Source organism: Panthera pardus, unplaced genomic scaffold (assembly GCF_024362965.1).
Source record: "Panthera pardus isolate Hobbes unplaced genomic scaffold, ASM2436296v1 HiC_scaffold_25, whole genome shotgun sequence".
Classification (NCBI taxonomy): Eukaryota; Metazoa; Chordata; class Mammalia; order Carnivora; family Felidae; genus Panthera; species Panthera pardus.
In genome coordinates, this window is record NW_026526821.1 from 33,922,484 (window position 1) to 33,943,695 (window position 21,212).

The following is a 21,212-nucleotide window of genomic DNA, read 5'->3' on the forward strand; positions in this document are numbered from 1 at the left end:
TTCACCAAATCAAATAATTCCTGAAATGCATGCAAATGCTAAACCTAGTTCACAAACGTACATGTTGTACAACTGGCATACAATCCTATTTTAATCCTGCTATCAGCCTGGATTAAAACATAAATGAATAAAAAGATAAAGTATTCCTTATTGACTAGTCAGAGGTAAAAAGTAAAATCATGATGACAAATGATTAATGAATACAACTAACAAGAAACAGTTACCAAGTACTGACTACGTGCCAGGTTCTATGCTAAGCACTCAAAGTGTTCTAGTGACAACAGTTTATAGCAGGGGAAACTAATGGGTTCAGAGATACACACACAAGGTGGAGAACAAGGAGTTGTTTCTCTGGAAGACAGAAAGCTAATACCTACCTGCACCACTGTTGCTAACTATGAAAAGAGATGAAAATACAAAAGACTAGAAAGTCTCTTCATACATGTGTCACAGACAACAGCTCCAGGATTCCTAACCCTGACTGTGGCCCCAGACTCAGTGACAGTGCTTCCCAAGTTCAATCTCCTGTACATTGCTTTCATGACATTAGTCTCACCTTGTACTATCTTTTGTATTTGTTAATATTTTTCATTAAGTTGAGTGACTTTTTATAAGTTCAATAAAATTTCTTTGAAAACTTCAAAGAAATTTTATATTGCTACCAAAAATATATAATCAGTACCAATTCCATATCTAGAAAATGTCTATCCATTCTTTGAGAAATTCCTTGAGTTGTACATCTTCCAGGCTTCAGTGACTCTAATGAGGTAGGCAAATGTCAAGACTACATGTGAGGATAAGTGTTATAGTTAAAGTGGTGGTGACTTCTAGGAGTTTATATAAAAATTAAAATACATAGGTGGATACCATCATCACTGGATTGGAAAGACAATCTGAATTTTAGTGACTGGACAGAACATTTGAGATTATCAACCACCCCTCCCCCCACTTTTCCCACATTGTTGTACAAGTTACCTACCAAGCATCCCTCAGATTCCAGAGGACAGCAGGAAGCTCACAGGATCTGGCTTATAACACTATTCAAGGAACTTCTTCACTCAAGCGTTTATTCAAGCAAGAACATATGGGAGGTTGGTGTAGAGTTAAGAAAGCCAAATGTAGAGCACAACAAAACCCTTGAGTTCATAGTAACTCAGCTGTGTGGGTGTCTCCTCACCAAGCAATTCTGACATCCTGAGGACAAGTTCTTATTTCCAAATTGCCAGACCCCGCAGGCTGGCTTCACTAAAGCAGAAACTCAAGGACTTTAAGGATTAGTTAAGTAGGCTCTGATCTTATAGATGCTGCTCTTCTTTTTATTTTATCTTTTCATTACAGAAAAAAAGACAAATACAGAGCAAGATAAGAGATTTTTTAAAAATCAGCCATAATTTCAGTATCAAAGATAGCTACTGTTGATATTTGATTAATCTCCTTCCAAGCATTTTCCTATATACACATAAAAACTCCATATGAATTTAACCTTACACAAACTGTTTTGTTATCTTTTCCCCCACTTAATAACATAAAATTTTCCCTACAGAAGTATTTTTTTAATGCTTATTTAATTTATTTTGAGAGAGAGAGAAAGCATGAAAGAGAGTACTTGCACGTGAGTGTGAGCAGGGGAGGGGCACATACAGAGGGAGAGAGAAAATCCCAAGCAGGCTCCACGCTGTCAGCACAGAGCCTGATGTGAGTCTCAAACACACTAACTGTGAGATTATGACCTGTGCTGATATCAAGAGTTGGAGCCTTAACCAACTGAGCCATCCAGGCACTCTGCAACACCCCCATAAAAGTATTATACATAATCAGCCACTCATGCATGGTTAGACTGTCGCTGAAGAAACACTGACTTCTATCTGTCTATGTAGCCACAACATCTCAGTAGGATAAGAGATTGTGGGTGGGCATCAACAATCTTGTCTCACTGGTATTAGCCACTCTGTGTCTTTCCTTCTTCCCTGTTTTGATCTTCTTCCTTAAGGACTTTATACTCATTTAGTTCTTGCCATTCCCTCTCCCTCCCTCTCTCTCTACATGCTGTTTCTTTTGTTCACTGTTAATATGATTGCACTATAGTTTTATATTGTCTAGACATGAGTTATAAACAGATTATGTTCCCCACAATTATACATTCAACTGATGAAAGGATCTTGGGCAAGGGAGATGGGCTGGCTAAATATGCTGAGTGGGCTGGGTAATCGGCTAGGAGGACTGGCTCAGTAAGTGGTTCTTTAGGTGTAAAAAGGCAAGACTACACCTGAAGGCTGAGGTGGGAACCAGGCTGAAAATCATACCCTCTTTGAATAAGAGGGCCAGGCCTCAATTCTGGAAACAGGTTGTGAGAGCCCTTCCCAGAGATTTCCTGCAAGTCTGGAAACTTGTTTCTAAGAAAAGAAGAAACTACAAAAGTTGCCAAGAGACTTGAAAAACCTAGATGCTGATACAGAGGGTGATACATGATTTCTATCACAAATTTTTAAGGTAATGAATACACATACGAAGAAATCAAAATAATCTACAGACTTACCATTTATGTTCTTTTAGTCACATTAACCCCCAACGTGCACGCGTGCGCACACCCCCCCCCCCCCACACACAAAATCTATAGTCAGGGAAAATACATTACTGATGCTAATAAACATAAATGGACTAAATTTATCATTTAAAAGAATTACTTGTTGCTGTATGCATTTTACAAGACTCATTCAAAACAGAAAAAGCAATTAAAAAGGTTGAAAGTGGAAAACATTCCAGGCAAATACTGACAAAAAAGAAAAAAAATATGGTATTAATATTAGATAAAAGCGATTCTGTAGAGTGTAAAATGTAACTGTGTGTCAAATTTAAGTTTATTCTATAAAACTATCTTCTTTTGTCCTCTTTTAAATATTGGGAAATATATTCTAAATATACATGGGTATATAAATATCATATATACTCTACTCCTCAATCACTAAGAAGAACATCTCAATTGGTTATTCAGAGACAGATCATATTCTATTCTCCAAAATGCTCCCCCTCTTTTTTTTGCAGTCTGACACATCCACACTTGTCCATGCTTGCCCATGGCTGGAGCACTGTGTGTATGAAGATAAAATACCCACTCCTGGCCTTGACACAACAATGCCACATATTGTAATTATTTGCATGATAAAATGAAAAACTGTAACTCCTTACCTAAACTCTTGCTTATCAAAGCACAAATGCCAAGTTATATGAGGTCAAAGTAATTGTTTTTCTTCCCAGATACTGTATTTGAAAATACATCTCTTTTACAATGTGTGAAATTGATGACCAACTTCCATCCAAGCTCTTCTTAAACAACTAAACAAATTCATCTCTTGACCTGCACTTATTATAGGTTCAATGCCAAGATCTTGCTCTCATGATTCCTGAAATCCATCTATTATGAGTATCCTGTTCAATTAGACATTATAAGGCTACAACGTTCTCAGATGGCTATCAGAATATATGACTCTGACAACCTTCAGTGTCAACATACTGCAAAAGGTAAAATCCTTACTCTCAATTCCCAGTTGGCAATTCATAATTCTCAAATCCTGAATAAACTTCTCACCAGTGTTAAGAAAATAGTAGAAGGAAACCATATAAAATCATGCTATCTGGTGAGAGGGAAAATCCAAGTTATTATTTAATATCATACACAAATGCCAAAAAATAATTAACAAGCATTAACTAAGAAACACTGGATCCAAGTGACAAACTTAATTTCTGTTTTTAAAAGATTCTGAAGTTACTATTCTACCTCACAAGGCAGAAAATAAAATATAACTGAAAAACTAGGATGCAAAAGGTTGTTCTTAAATTTCCTAAACATACACTGATGTGCATGAGAAACAGAAGAGTCTTATGAACTTCTTGAATGTTAAGTTCCAAATATGACATCATGACTTAGAATCATAGTTTGAAAAGACAAATATAAGTACACACTTCTAAAGATTTTTTTGAAATACTTTAAGGATATATATTTAATTCCACAGCAAGTTTGTTAAATTTGGCAAAATTTAGCCCATCCTACACAAAAATGGAAGTAAAAGATTACGTAACACATTCAAGATTATATAATTGTTCAAATTTTAACCTAAATAACAGTTCTAACTCACTGAAATGACTCAGGGAAATGATAAAATCACATATACAAGGGACACTCAAAGTTCTTCTTAAATTGTCACAGAGTAAATATCTTAGGCTTGTGGGACACATGGTCTCTGTCACAACTACTCAACTCTACCATCATAGCATGAAAGTAGTTCTAGACAACAGGCAATGAATGAAAACTAATGTGTTCTAATAAAAGTTATCAAAACAGGTGGCCAGTCCCCAAGATAAAGTTTGCTGATCCCTGACACACAGAATAGGACTTTGACACGCTAGTTACAGGTCCATGTTCAATTTATGCCCTTCTACACAGAGACACGTTTCTACTGGGGACTCCACATGAGAGCAATTGTGTGCCGTAAGGAGAAAAGTGAATTATAAAAGTACTTATAAGTGTTTACTTTCCTATTGCTTAGAAGCTACATTCTTACTCCTTAAAAACCTCTCTGCCAAGATAGTCACAAAAGGTATATTTAATTACTCACCCATATCTTGCCAGAGATGCTAAATAGACCAGCCATTCCAGACATCCTAAAAAAAATTAATAAATGAAGAGAAGGAGAACCACTGGTGATATATACTGTGATGAAACAAACCAAAACAAAGCTTAGGTCATAAGGATCTGCCCCTCCACTTTTTGCAATATGTTGTCCTCTCTCCTGGATTAACTTCCATTCCCATAAAGCTTAGATTTCATAGCCTTCATTTCAATTCCTCTGCTATAAATACATTCAACCCCCCTGGCCCTTTCTCCCACCATTGTACATACCTGGCAAAAACCCCAACCCGGGGCAGCTGCGTGTCTCTGGAGAAAACCACATGACTGACTGCTCCCCCTTCCCAGTCACAAACCTCAGGAAGCACTCAATACTGCATTGTCTTAGGCTCCACTTGAGATTATAGCTCATGTCTTTTCCCTCTCTTCAGACCTTCCACACCCTCCCCTTTCCATGCATGCTTAGCTAACAAATACTCCTTGTATGTCCCTGTGAAATCAGAAGCCATTATGTGACCTCTCTTATCTTCCCACCATCAAATCTGAGCCTGGTGTACACCTGATCTACCTCCTCCTGTTACAGCAGAGAAACTTGATCTGCCCTACCACAGTCTAATTCCTCGATTTGCGTCTTGGATCTTTAGTCTTGGACACTTTAGTCTTTCTGCCACTCCTTTTCCTACATTAGTAATTTCTCCCTTTCTGCTGGATCATTTTCTTCTGCATGAAAACATGTTCTATCCCCTCTTTTCTTTTAAAAAGCACATTCTTAGACTTCACAAACGTCTCCAAAGAGTAGCTATGCTTACTGTTTCTTCCCTTCACCATACCTTTAACCATCACATCTGGCTTCCATCCTCACTACTACATTATCACTACTTGTCAAGACCATGATGACTTTGCACTGCTTTACCAAACATCCATGTCTCGGACTCGATCTTTTAACCTTGGTAACACAGGACACAAGTGACTACTCCCTCTTTCTTGAGCACTCTTTGCTTAGCTTCTAGGAAATCGTACACCCTTAACTGTCTGCCGGCCTCATTGGTACTCATTTTCAGTTTCCTTTTGCTGACTTCTTCTCTAATCTTAATTTTGGGGTGTCTCCTGGCTCAGTCCCAAGCACTTTTCTTTTTACCTCTCTCTAGGTGATCCCCTCCCTTCTAAGGTTTAAATACCACCCACACACTTTGTTCCTCAATTCTCTATGGAGACCCATCTCTACACATTCAACCTGAGAGCTCTAGAAAGAAGTCTGCATCTCAAACTTATTTTAAATCCATCCATTCTCTCAATTCCCACTGCTGACACACTGATAGGTACTACAACCATCCCTAGGCTGGACACTGCAACAGCTTTTAACTGTCTCCCCTCATCTATTTGTGCCCCTTCCAACCTCTCCTCCTAAGAGCCATCTTCTAATTGTATGCAATGATAACATCCAAGGTCCAAAATGAGACCCAGACCCATATGATCTGGCTCCTGCCTCTCTTTCTCGGTGTATACCACCCCTAATCCTTTTCCCTGTGCTCAACCTTGTTTCTGCTCCTCAGCACGATGAGCTCTTTCCAAATTGGGGCCTTTGGCCATGCTATACCCATTGTTGATAATATTCCTACCCCTGCTCTTTACCCAGCTAGGTCATTCTATCCTTCAGATCTGCCTGCTACTCTGCCTGTCATCCAATGGACGCCCATGCCCCCATAGTTCATCCCTGTCTTAGTAAGGGTTTGTTTTTAATAGCCCTTATCCAGACTAAGATTCTTTATATCCCTAGTTGTTTTTCTTAATATGTCTTACTTTAAGTTTCATAAAGAGAGCAGAGGGACCAACTCTGTCTTGCTCCCTGTTAAATATCTAGCACCTAGAATAGCATCTGGCATAAAATCAGTACTCAAATATTTGTAGAATGAAATGTCAAAGATGAACTGCTTTTACAGTAAGCTATGTATTTCTTGGGTATTTTATAAAATACTATTTTATGATTTATTCCTGAAATATTGCATGATTTGATTCTATTTCACCAGGAATATTCCCTATACTTGTGTAAACTAACATAATATTAACTGCAATTATCACAATTCATTCAAATTTAAAACCAACTGTGGAAAAAAGTTAATATGGTCTGGCATTATGTACTTCACCAAGAATTATACAGTTTGCCATCATGAACAAAAGTTACCCCAGCAGTGTTACGCGAGGTAGCCAAAGACACCATAGGTTTTATTTCCACATAGATACAATAGCTTCAGAAGAAAGAATGGTAAATGATATTCAATATCATATTTTGTAAAGACAAAAAAGTTGATATGCCTTAGTGCAAAAGCTAGAGGAAAGGCTTTTGTAATCCACCTGAATCTGAATACTTAATTCCTAGTATACTAACAACTGGCTGAAACATATGTGGGTCATAAAACCAGAAACACAACACAGGCCAAGCATGGTCAGTATGTAGTCTGGGTAATCAGAAGTGAATATGAAGAAAAATGTAGACCTTGAATGCCTATGGACTGTTAACTTGATACCTCTGTTTTATAAAAACACCCTGTCATAAAAAAAAAATAATAATAACAAGTTACGTCAGAGAAGCCGGGGATTTCCAGCCAGTCAGAGGCTCAACTGATTGCCATTTCTTCTCTAAGATATAATTCTGCAGGTCTTCATAGATTCCTGGGCCACGGTAACGGCGGAATATTCCATCCTTTGCACTATAAATTATAAAAACAAATAGAAAATAAATCTATTAAAATGATAAGTGTTATAGGTAATAGAAACCAAAACAACTAATTTTACATGTGAACTCTACTTTGAATTTTAACTTGGCTCAAATGAAGAAAACAATTATAGGTAAGCATAAATCAGAAGGTATGCATTATATTAATCTGTTACAGCTGAGAAATTCCAAAACAGCAAGCACAATATATTCTATGTGTAATTTTATCACTGCACAATTTGGGACCACAAGCAAAGTTCTTGGCAGTGTCTAATCTACCAAGTTTCTTTTTATTATTTTTGCTACAGATGATTTCAATTTTTCTCTTACAACAGCAAAACATTAATTGTTATCAAGCTTTAAAAAACTGCATCCACACTTCCAAATTTATGTCATTCAAATCCCCCCTGTCAAAATTAACAAAACACCTTGTATTCTCCAGGCCCCTCGGCCTTCCTCTCATTTTCTCGCCATGGTCCAGCTTCCTTAAGGGAAGAGTCTACACTTGCCATTTTCTCCTCCTGTATTGTTTATTCACTACTCATGTGATTGGTGGTTCTGCTTCCATGACTCCAGAGAAACTGCTCTTATGCTCATTGGCACTGCCCACTTGTGAAAATCCCTTCCTTCCTGTTGGCTTTTATGACATGAGCTCTCTTGGCTTCTTCCTATTACTCTGACCACCCCTGTTCAGTTCCCCACTCCCTGTCTTCCTTTGCAGATGTTCTAATATTGGTCAACACCAGGTTCTATCCTTAACTTATTTCTCCTTCCACAGTATACATTCTCTCTAGATACATTGCATTTTTATGTACCTCAATGTTGAGGAATCCCAAATACATGTCTTCAGTCTAGATCCTTCTTCTGAGCTTTAGATATGGAAATCAAACCAGCACCTAAACTTCTCCATTTGGAATTAACAGAGGCACTTCACACTATCTTGTCCATTCTGGCCTCTATCTTCCAAACTTCATCTTATTCTACTGGCTCCTCAATAGCTTTTACAAATTCTACATGGCTTATTGGTACCCATTACAGGCTCTTCCTTCGTTATAGCTAATTAGTCACCATGTTCCAATGATCTCACATCCTAAGTATTTCCAGGATCTATCCCCCTTCCTTTCCCTTCCCTGTAACTCTACCTGAGCCTCTCTAACCTCATCACCCAGGATGATCCAAATGCACTCCATAGGCCAGAACAAATTACAGTCCTCAGAAGGTATCTCATTTTCTTCCAGGCTTTTCCTTATCTCCTGTACCTGGAAAGGTTTTCTCCACTCTGTCTGCTTAGCCCAATTCCTAACTTATATATCATCAGAGAAATCATCTTTGACCACCCCTGTCCTACTCCCTGCCTGACACTAGGTGCCTTTCCCCTGCTGTACTCTGGGCATCCCTCTCTCCTTCCAGCTATCAGTAAATACACACACCAGTATTTCTCTCTTCAAATTTTAAGCTGAATGAGCAATGGTTATGGAAGGCAACTTAGAATTCTTGATACACGTCTACTGCTTTCGAATCTTTTCTAATGTTTCTAGTGTCTAACCAGAAAATTATTTAAACTTACTGAAAAAATGCTGGGAGAGTAGTGACAAAGAAGCGGCCACTTAAACCTACAAGGGGTACAAACAAAAAAAGTTACAAGTCAAACTCAGACTACCCCAAGCACCTAACTTACATTGTAAGAATAAGCAGCCTTGAGCTTGTTTTCATAGCCATGTAATTAAAATCATTCCAGTTATTTAATCACATTTACTAGTTTTTTTGTTTTTGTTTGTTTTTTTGTTTTTTGGGTTTTTTTTTTACTTAAAGATATCTTATTTTTATCCATTTTTATTTACCTACCACTTTCTGATGACTGACAGACAATGTGCTTATCTTTGATGTGTTACACTAAAGTTTTCTGGCTTGTGCATTGCTTGGAACTGTATGGTGGCTGAAAGGATAAATTTTAGAGTCATGCAATCTGGGTTAAATACTAAATTCTCCAGTTACTAGCTTTGTGACCTTAGATAAATTACTTAACCTTTCTGTGAAATGGGTATATGAAAGCCTGACTGAATTGTTCTGAAGTTAAGGTAAGTATATTAAGTGCTTAGCACATATTAAATAGAATAGCACATAATTAAAAATAGTACATATTAAATATAAATTATAGATATCAAATCAATTATAGGTTTAAAAACAACAAAGAATATGAAATTATAAGGTCATTATAATTTTTGTACATTTATAAAATTTGTAATTTCTGTCAAGGAACTCTGTGTACTTTAATGGATTGTTTCAATTTGTCTTAGCAAACCCTTACAAAACGATAACCACATATCAAATGCTTTCCTAGGTACATGTGAAAATAAAGATAAATAAAACCCTTCGTCACTGATCCAATATTTACTAGGCATCTTCTTTGTTTCAGGGACTGTAATAATGGCTCAAGACACATAGATAAGGAAGAACAGCGTTTGACATAGACTGTTCTGCCACAGTCTAGTGGCAGAGGGATAGAGTTTAATCAGGTAATCACGACCAGAAACAGAGATGCATGATATGAAGGAAAGGGGCATACAACAAAAACTTGCATGAGACTAGGAGTAAAGAACAGATCCCTGCCCTTTAAATGTTCACCAATAAATAATGTTGATGTGGGCAACACAAGAGAGTAAGCCCAGTTCTGGCAAAGAGAAAACTAAAGGACTCCGCTGGCCAGCATGGTAAGCTGGCAGAGACAGCATTTCCTCATTTCTCACCACTTCTGCCTTTCCCACTGAAGGACAGTCTGGACAAAATCAAATGCCTATTTAAATAATGTGGCTCAAATGTTACATCTCTGGGATAACTTGCAGTTTGAAACACAGAAGGTTTATTTTTAACAACAAGGGATATTTGTCGATACCTACTTTATAAACTAAATCTATACTCAACAAAATAATTTATTCATTAATGATGAGTCTTCCCAAAGAAGGGTTCTCTGTTTTTTCTCATACCAAGCCAAGCAATTCTAAAACATCCCCTATGGCACTTAAAAGCAAACACAGTACTCTGAAGGCAGTAAAAGTCAATGTTACAAAAAGAAACATAAAGTTCATACATTTATCCCTGCACCTTTTTTTTTAAAGGTTGTACTGGCAGTAACAGAACTCTAACAAGCGTCTGTGTCAACAGGGCATTCTCACCTGTAACAAGCTTGGAACTCCCTCTATCAAGGAGAAAAGGTTTTTTTAGTAGAGTTCCAAATCTAAATTGCCATAGAAAAAGTACTGGTAATCCTAAAGACCTGAAGATTATTATATGTTTTGCTTATTACAAAGTTTCATATTTTAATTCTTCCCTAGCTACAGATTGTTTTGACTGCTCCAAACTTTGTACAAGCGGAGTTACAGTGTTAGGGAATTATGCTTTATTTACATGGCCTTTAAAATGGAATGCATAAACAAATTAGTATCCCATCACTACTTCAAGTCTCTATTTAGGTTGTTTTTTTTTTTTTTTTTTTTTTTTTTTATCAGAAGAAATAGATAGGATTTCTAACAAATGTCAGGCATCACTGAAGGCAATATTTTTTACTTGTTCTTTAAAATCCTTCATACATTCTTGGTCATCATTGGCCATGGCAATAAATTAAAAGTAAACAAACATAAGAAATATTTCATAAAACACATTAACTTACACAGTATTTATAAACAGTATTTCCAGATTCACAGGCCAGCTTGCCTGAAGTCAAATCCCACTTCTGGTTCTTATTAGTTTTTAATCTGGGACAGTAAATTTAAACCATCAGTTTTCACATAAATGGATATCATTATTTCTATCTCAGTATTTTTTAGTATTAAATGATTTCTTATTTATAAAGCAAACAGAATGCAGCGTTTGACATAGAATAAGTACTAAATACATCCGAACTAATATGCTGTGTATTTAAATCTCTGGTTAAAAGTTAGGATAAAATAGGATGTAATAAACTAACTTAGTGTTAAGTGCTTTGGAAATCAGACACTATTTTGGATAACGTGTCTTTACAAATAAATGTGCCCATGAAAAAACACAATAGAGAAAATAATGACAGATAGTCTCTGAGAATTTTCTACATTTTTCTGGTTCAGGCTATAAGGATGCTCATCCCCAAAATTCCTAGAATAAAGGGTATAAGAACTTTATGGCTCTTGATATGAATTGCTGTGCTGTTTTCCAGAACTACTGTACCAATTTATAAGACCATCAGTTAAGGCTTATTTAAAATAAAGATCCTTTTTGGGATGCCTGGGTGGCTTGGTTGGTTGAGCATCAGACTTCAGCTCAGGTCATGATCAGGTCATGATCTCATGGGCTTTGAGCCCTGTGTCAGGCTCTGTGCTGATATCTCAGAGCTTGAAGCCTGCTTCCAATTCTGGGTCTCCCTCTCTCTCTGCCCTTCCCCCTGCGTGCATGTGCGTGCTCTCTCTGTCTCTCCCTCTCTTCCTCTCAAAATTAAATAAACATTTAAAAAATTAAAATAAAGATCATTATTAATAAATTGTAACACCTCAAAACTTTCATTTATGTTTCTCTCTCAGTATTCCTTTAAATGAAAACCCATGCAGGATACTAATAATAAAATCATAGCTCCTAACTGAGATATGAGTTCAGTTTGCTGTCTGGGATAATATATCGTCACTGAGGCTGTATTCAGGACAATCAACCACAAAATCAAGAACAATTAATGTAGCCCTGAGATTATGACACATTACTAACTCCTTGAAGATCTGACACCATAGGATAATCACTTCAAATAAATGACATTTCTGAGAGGTTAACAATGTCAGAAAGCTTTGGGTTTCATGTCAGTGCTCCAAAAATGTATTTAGTATTGATACCATCAAGTATCAAGGGAACCTTTCATTACCTGAAAAGTTAAAACATGACCACCCTGGAACGGAGAAGTACCAGCTGAGGTTGTGAACTTCAAGTTTTAAAAACAAGTAAAGTGTGGATCTTAACAAAGGATTACAACAACAGATCAGCAGCTCATTTCAAAGTCTGCATAATGATTCACTGCAACAAACTTCAGAAAGTGTAAAAGAAACAAGTGTACTCTAAACCTTTAACTAAAGGAGATAAAGGTTGGTCACAAGGTCTGCCAACATTTCTGCATGTCTTCTTTACTTTAAGGGAAACTTCCACTTTAAAATGAAGATTTATTGCAACATAAAAGAGGCATTAATCCAAAATTCAGGAAAAATTTTAATTTCTTATTAGCAAGCTTATCTTAAACATGAAAGCTTATCTTAAAGAAAAAAAGAATTAAAAGATTATAGAAAGAAAAATTACATCAGGGAACTATATTTTGATATGCAAAAACACAATAGAAATTATTTAAGTTAAATATTTAAAAAATGGAGATAGCTACCAGCTTTTGTTCTACCATTATTAGCTGTGCTACTTTGGGCATGTTATTTAACCTCTCTGAGCCTCAGGTTTCTTAGTAACATAGAGATAAATAGTTCTCTCTAGAGTTGTTATGAAACTAAAATGTATATAAGTGCCTAACAATTATAGGTTGAAGTAAATGCTTAACTAAATGTTAGTTATTATCACCAAAAGAGTAGCAGAAGGGAAGCAATAATAAAAAAAAGAACTAACCTTACCTTTGAGACGGAAATAAAGTTGTCAATATAATAGAATACAAAAGACTAATTTTTATAATTATCAAATTAAAACATTAACTGAAACACAGTTAACTAACAGTCAACTAACAGCTTTTGCTTAACTTAAACATAATGCTTATTCTTGACCGTGGTGGGAGTCTGGTTTACCTCTAGTCTAGTGAAAAACCATCACCCATGGGTGCTCTATGAGCAGCTACTGTTTTCCTGCCCTTGACAACTAAGCTCATCTGCCTGGAACAGAAGGTTCAAGGACATACTCATTACACTGACTTTCCCAAAGAGCATGCAACTGAAATACCTATCGCCTGGCCTATGTAGTATTACACAGACGATGTAATCTGATCTAATCTAAGGCCTTTCCTTTCCTTGACTTCTACATCTCAGCTGTAAAATGCAATGTGTTTATAATCCCCAATCTTGATAATTCTGAAATCTTATTTTCTGTTCAAAATACCTACAAAAAAAAAATCTCTTCTGAGATATACCCCTGGAAGAGTTACAGGCATGACTAAACGCACGCATAAACACTTCAGAAATTCTTGCTTTCACTTCTTTTTAAATTTTATTTGCAAGGAAAAGAAATGAAATTATGCCTTACTAGCAGTGTTGGCAAGGCAGCCCTGATGAAAGTACATACCAATGGAGATCTGTGACCAAACACCAATCTGTATACGGAAATATCCAGAGGTGCCTGGGTGGCTCAGCCAGTTAAGCATCTGACTTCAGCTCAAGTCATGATCTCACAGTTGGTGAGTTCAAGCCCCACATCGGGTAAGCCTGAGCCCCACTTTTCTCTCTCTCATGGGATTCTCCTTCTCATGGGATTCTCTCTCTCCTTCTCTCTCTCTGCCCCTGGCTCACTTGTGCCCTCTCTGTCTCTGGAAAAAAAGAAATCTAGTAAAATGTTCAAATTGGGGAAATGTAGTATTCAGGATGTTAGACTTTGTAAAAATGAAGTAAATACCCAAAGAACTTTCAAGAATAGGGTCAAGCTGCTCTGGAGGTCTGCCAATGAGTCAGTACAACCTAAGATGCGTCTCTCTTCATTTGGCTTCCAGGACCCCCTACTCCTCCAGCTCCTTCCTATCTCACCTGCTTCTCTTTTTCCTCTGTTGGAACTAGCTCTTTCCTTCTACATGTTAGACTTCCCTGGTTCCCAATCCCCAAAACACTTCTCTGGCACATCCTCCCTAGGCGATCTCAATTCTTCCCCTTCTTTTAAATACCATATACAGTGATGATCCTCAAATGTATATCTCTAGCTCAGCTCTATTTGGTTTTCTATTGAACATCTTAAACTTCAACCCTTTGGTCTTCTCCATATTCTTTCTTTCCATCAAATGCTACAGCCAATCTATAAAGAAATCCTTTTGGATATTCCAGCCAAATGTAGTATCTCAACTCCAATCACTCTTCACTGCTGCTGCTTGTCTGAGCCACCATCATCTCCACTTGGGACTACTACATTAACCTCTTAACTTTCAAAACATAAACCATATCATGTCACTCCCCTACACAAAACCTTCCAGTAGCTTCCTTCCTATCATACTAATATCTAAATTCCTTGTCATGGCCAAGAACACCCTGCATGGTCTGGTCCCTAGCTACCCCTCCAGTTCTGTTTATCTTGAGTATCTCACTGGCTATCATATGGTTCCTCAAATAAGCCAAATACACCCCTGCCTGCACATGCCATTTGCTCTGCCTGGAATGCTCCTCCTCTATGGCTTGTTGAAATTCACTTTCTCAATTTGTCAAGACATCTAATCAAACAGTCCTTCCCTGCACATCCTATATAAAAGAGTGCCTCTCACAATTTTCTACACTTTTATCCTTTCTTTTTCTTCAAGTCCTTACTGCCACCAGACATTATTTTCCATTTTACTCTCATTACTATTTATCTCCTTCACTAAAATGTAAATTCAATGGGCAGCCAGGTCTTTATATTCCTTATTTACTTGTATCATTTATCTACATCACTGTCATCTAATTTTTATAATGTTTATTTATTGTTGAGAGAGAAAGAGAGTGAACACACAAGTGGTGGAAGGGCAGGGAGAAAGAAGGAGACACAGAATGTGAAGAGGCTCCAGGCTCTGAGTTGTCAGCACAGACCCCGATATGGGGCTCAAACTCATGAACCGTGAGATCATGACCAAAGTCAGATGCTTAACTGACTGAGCCACCTAGGCGCCCCTGTATCACTGCCATCTAGAACAAGACCTGGTACATGGTAGAAACTCAAATATTTCTTGAATAAGTACATTATTCTGAAACCCTTTTAAAAGATTAATTGATAGCATTAGATTAAAAAAATTTTTAGAGAGAGAGAGAGAGTGTGCACACAAGCAGGGGAGAGGGGTGGAGGGACAGAGAGAGGGAGAGAGGGAAAGAGAGAGAGAGAATCTTAAGCAGGCTCCATGCTCATTGCAGAGCCTGAAGCGCAGCTCAATTCCACGACGCTGGGGTCATGACCTGAGCCGAAATCAAGAGTTGGATACTCAACCAACTGAGCCACCCAGGGGCCCTAACAGCATTAGATTTAATAAAGTATAAAATAAAATAGTATAATCTGAAGTGAAATATTCTTTAGGCCACTCAATCATGTGTGTGGAATTTTGTCTCATAATTTTTATTTATGAGTTAGTTTTTAAATTTTTACTATTTAAAATAATTCTAGAACTATACTTTAAAACTTGTTTTAATACATAAAACAATCATTTTTTCCTTTTTTTGGACTTTGTTTCTTCGCTATTCCTAAAGAATACTGGACCAAAGACTTTTTTCCTTCTTCTTTGATAAATATTTCAAATATATATAATTTACATTTACATAAATAGTATGAGTCAATGATAAATTTGTTTTTAAAATATTTCATTATAATAGATTTCTCTCTACCTTATCAAAAAAGCACTCAATCCATTCACACTGGAAATAGTAGCTGTAAATCTACATTTTAGATGGAAAGACTATATTCAGTTAACCTTTAGATTTGTGAATCCATCACAAAGTTAATTGTTTAATTCTTTTAACTCAAATCATGCTGTGAATTCACGGCAGGTACACCAAACGACTGAAATGTGAATAGGCCAGCTGCATTTCCAAGAAACACATCATCAAATGTGTCTCCTGCCCACTAATTAGCAAGGCTTACACCTGATTTCACTGGACTCAAACTACTAAAAGACAAAAAAAAGTTTACAGCAAAAATGTATTGCAATGACATGACTTCCAAATGGAATAACTCATTCTAACAGCCCAAACCATGAACTAGTAAGTATAATTGTCCAGCTCTAAATAGCAGATGGGCAGAAATGGATTTGATTCAAATGATTAAAAACGTGGAGGCTTGAGAAGTAATGGCTTTAACAGAAATCTCTCTTCAGGGGTTTGTCAACACATTCATCTTAACAGACGCCATCAGTTTTCCTGTCCAAGTAATTGGTAATTCATTACTTTGTGTTTTTGCACTCATGTTTGCACTCATGTTTGCACAAAACACAAAAGTTGTTGGTGTTTCAGAAAAGTAATTGCTACACCTCCATGCCTACCTTCTTTTTTCCCTTGTAAAGGGAAGAGAGAGACAGAGTATGCACAAGCATTGGGGGAGGGGCAGAGACAGAGAGAGAGAATCTCAAGCAGGCTCTGTTCACAGTGCAGAGTCGACTTGGGGCTTGATCTCACAACCCTGGAATGATGACCTGAGCCAAAATCAAGAATCGGCAGCTCAACCGACTGAGCCACTCAGGAAACCCTTACACAATTATTTTTAAACTACAAATACTACTTGTGTGTATCTTTTCAGAATTTAAAAGTTTCCTCTATTTCCCTCTTTCTTTTGAAAAATTATATCATTAACAGCTAATAAATGTAGATGAAACAACAGAATTAGAAATTAACCATTCTGGAACACACTGTGAAATATTTGGTTCGGGTAAGATCATCATTTGGTTCAGGTAAGATCATCAACGCCATGTATCACCCCATAGATTATATGCTAATCACAAAATGGGGTCTTTTCTTTACAATGGAGATGTTTAATGTCATCATCTTAAACAAGTGCTCAAACTCAACATCACTAACGTGTCTTAATATGTGTGATAATATTTGTCTTTTGGTAGAATACAATTTAAGTCACAGGATCACCTATGAAGTACTCTTGGCCATAAATGTCTAACCTGAATCATGTCTCTAGACCAAAATTCAAGTTGCAGAAAATATAAGAATAAATTAAATGTTCCTACAGAGAAACACCTAGGCAAATCCCCAGCCTGTTCTCTTCAGAGTATCAATGTCATGAAAAAAAATGGGGGACTATTTTCTAGAATGAGGGAGACTAAAAAGTATAGCTACCAAATTCAATTGGTGAACCCTGATTATACCCTGGTTCAAAATGGGAAATAATGAAAAAGATTTTAATATACTTAAGTACTGAAGGGTAAAGTATCATGATGTCTACAACTGATTTTCAAATGACTCAGCAAATTAATAACAATATAAAATATATGTATGTCAACACCAGCATACATAGACAGACCCAGATATGTTAACATGTTATCTGTTGACTCTAGATGGTCAGTTCATGGGTACTCAATATCCTAGCCTTTCATCTTTTCTATTTGTTTGAAAAAATTCAAAATAAAGGGGTGGCACCTTGGTGGCTCAGTTGGTTAAGCGTCCGACTTCAGCTCAGGTCATGATCTTGTGGCTCCTGAGTTTGAGCCCTGCGTCGGGCTCTGTGCTGACAGCTCCAAGCCCAGAGTCTGCTTCGGATTCTGTGTCTCCCTCTCTCTGCCCTTCCCCTGCTCATGCTCTGTCTCTCTGTCTCTCTCTCTCTCTCTCTCAAAAATACATTTTAAAATAAATAAATACATTTAAATAAAAAATTCAAAATTAAAAGTAATAAGCTTTTGCATTTCACGTCCAACATGTACAGCACCTGGCTCTTGAATGACGTCCACTTTGCCTACACTGATTTGAAGTGTTTCACCGTTCCTTGCAAATGTCTCCCATTCTGAGTCAGTCTGCTGGCAGGACGGACACCAAGGGGCATAACTATAAAAGAAGAATAGCTAATCAATATCATCAACATATGAAAAAAATCTGTAAAACAAAATAGAGAAATAAGTTTTTAACTAAAGGGAAGCACAAGAGCAAGCTTTTCCAAAGACACTTGATATAGATAAACAGAAGCATATTTCCCTGCTAGAATCTAATGTATGAATATCAATTCCCCAGGAAAAACTTAGCCAAAGTTTAAGAATATTTTCACAAATTACTATAATACATAAGATATTTTATTTCAAAGTTATTCTTACAACGAACCCAAATTATACTACTTTCCAGATAGGTTATGATTTTTCAGGGTCAAACTATTTTGAGTGCCCCACTAATGGCAGACAATTTTCACAAGGGCCTCTTTAGGCAAACCAGTTGCAGACCCATCAATGTGAGATCTGATGGACAGAAGATGTATTGCCAGTGGGTGCCCCCAAATGCAAATCATTTCCAAAGATATGTGGCAGTCTGAAGCATTCTCAGAAAGTAGAAGCTATAGGCTAAGCTGGCTAAATGACACTTTCTTAAATAGAAGAGGAATGAGAAATAAACACTTGGGACTTCAACCAGAACTCTGTTTTTTTACATTATTTTTTTCATTCAACATGATCTAAGCACCATTCTAGAAACTGAGGCCACAACTGTGAACAAGACAAACGTGGTACCTCCTTCCTCCTTGTGGACTGAATCACCCACAGATGAAAAGAGGCAAACATAGGGGTAATGACATTCCAAGTGGCAAATGCCATGACTCAGAATGTGGATGCTACGGGACACTCAGGAGCTGGGTGATCTCAGAGGGCCCACAGAGAAAGGAGCATCCATGCTAAGATCTAAAGTAAGAGTAACGGCCAGAGAGGGCTCAGGGAATGTTCTAATCTAAGCAGAGAGAACAGTAAGTGTGAAGGATCAGAGTACTGACAGGACAGGATGAAGGGATCATTCACAGCCTTTAAAAATGTTGTATGAGGAGTTAGGACTTTATTCAAAGCTCCATTACCTCTACTCTAAAAAAGTGAGAATCATAATCAGATTTACACTTTGGAAAAGTCACCTGGCAGCTCTTTGCATAATGGATCAGGGAAGGATAAGATGGAAGGAAGCAAACTGGAAGGTTAGGCTGTCATCCTGGCAATATGTTAAGGGCCTCGCTTTGTTCCTATGATCCTAGAAAACATCATAAATAGGTCATAAAGCTCTAACACAGCCAAGATTTTATATGCAGGTGTTAAAATAGGAATCCAGAAAAGATTCCTGTTTAGAAATATAGTGGATTGAATAGTGTCTCTTAAAAAGATACATCCAACTCCTAAGCCCCCACACCTATGCATATGATCTTATTTGGAATAAGGGTCATTATACATATAATTAAATTAAGGATCTTGGGGTGTGATTATCCTGGATTTAGGATAGGTTCTCATAAGAAGAAGGAAGTGTGACACAGAGAAGAAGGAAGGCCATGTGAAAACATAGTCAGAGATGGGTGTTATGCAGCTACAGGCCAAGGGAAGCCACGCTGGCCACAAGAAGCTAGGAGAGGCATGGAACAGACAGTCTCACAGAGCCTCCAGAGGAAGCCACCTTGCCAACATTTTGATTTTGGAATTTGGGTCTCCAGAATTGTGAGAGAGTAAATTTCCATTGTTTTAAGCCACTAAGTTTGTAGTAATTGACAGTTGTCCAAGGAAACTAATACAGAAAGGAAGATAAAATTTGAAATAAGAAGAGATTGAGATCAAATATGCCTTATGAAGATTTTAAGAGTTGGTCGAGCTATGCTTATTATAAACTATTGTTAACAAACAGTAACATGTGCTGGAAATCCATTTTAAAGTACTAACATAGGACACAAGTAAAAGGAAAATATTTACAGAATAATGTCACAAAAATACATTAGTACAAATGGAGAGATATTTTGTTTTGCTGAATAATACCCAGATGGAAAAAGCAGTAAATAAAATTAATCAATGCTCACAAAATAGGACACAATGTTCACAATGCTCACAAAAAAATCACTGGACACTGAATATTTTGGGATGCCACCAACTAGGCATACTTTAAAAATCTGCTTAAATGGGGTGCCTGGGTGGCTCAGTTGGTTAAGCATCCAACTTTGGCTCAGGTCATGATCTCACAGTTTGTGACATCGAGCCCCATGTCAGGCTCTGTGCTGTCAGCTTGAAGCCTGGAGCCCACTTCAAATTCTATGTCTCTCTCTCTCTCTCTGCCCTTCCCTGCTCATTCTCTGTCTCTGTCTCTCTCTCAAAAATAAATAAACATTAAAAATTTTTTAAAAATCTGCTTAAATCTGTTTAAATTATACTTTAAAAATCCTCAACTCAAGTCAAAATACTGAGTGGATAAATGCAATAGGTATTTTTAAAAGACTTGGTATCACTGATTGTTTACATACAATGGGTGAATATTAGAGTAGGTAAATTATTCCACCAAGGGGTAGAGGGCAGGAGATATAGATGAACCAAGATTGGCTGTATGTTGATACAACTGATAAATCTGGATGATGGATGATGAGGGTTCATTGCACTACCCCTATTTTTGTGTATTTTTTAAATTTTCCTAATAGCTTTTGTCTGTCGTCTTATTAAAGTATAACTGACATATAACATTACATTAGTTTCAGGTACAACATAATGATTAAATATATTTTTTAAAAGACTTGATTAAATGGAAAGATATGCCAAGTTCTGGATGGGCAGGCTCAACATTGTGAAAATGTTGATTCTTACCCCTGATTTATTTTCCATTTTATTCCATTCCCGAACTATTTTTACAAAATATGGCACCTATTATTTTTATGTTAGGAGAAGAAAGTGGTGGGGGAGAAAGAGAGGTAGGAAAGAATGTCTGCCAAAGAATGAGACAGGAACACCTGGGTGGCTCAGTCGGTTAAGCGTCTGACTTTGGCTCAGGTCATGATCTCACAGATCGTGAGTTCGAGGCCCACGTCAGGCTCTGTGCTGACAGCTCAAAGCCTGGAGCCTGCTTGGGATCCTGTGTCTCCCTGTCTCTCTGCCCCTGTCTACCCACCTCTGTCTCTCTCTCTCAAAAATAAATAAACATTAAAAAAAAAAAAAAAGAATAAGACAAACACACATGCACACACAGGGAAAAAATGCCTTAGGAAAGGAAATAAAGGGGGAAAAAGTGTTAAATG

General features: G+C 37.2%; 1 protein-coding gene across 1 annotated transcript in view; it reads right to left on the minus strand.

Annotated features, from left to right (window-relative positions):
* The window catches only part of TMX4 (thioredoxin related transmembrane protein 4), a 49,607-nt gene that overhangs the window by 19,436 nt on the left and 8,959 nt on the right, over nt 1-21,212 (minus strand). The window contains exons 2-5 of the mRNA XM_019462549.2: nt 17,919-18,034; nt 8,905-8,950; nt 7,204-7,332; nt 4,614-4,659 (exon numbers count right to left, since the gene is read on the minus strand). Coding sequence (XP_019318094.1) covers nt 4,614-4,659; nt 7,204-7,332; nt 8,905-8,950; nt 17,919-18,034 — 337 coding nt within the window. The remainder of the gene's footprint in view (nt 1-4,613; nt 4,660-7,203; nt 7,333-8,904; nt 8,951-17,918; nt 18,035-21,212) is intronic.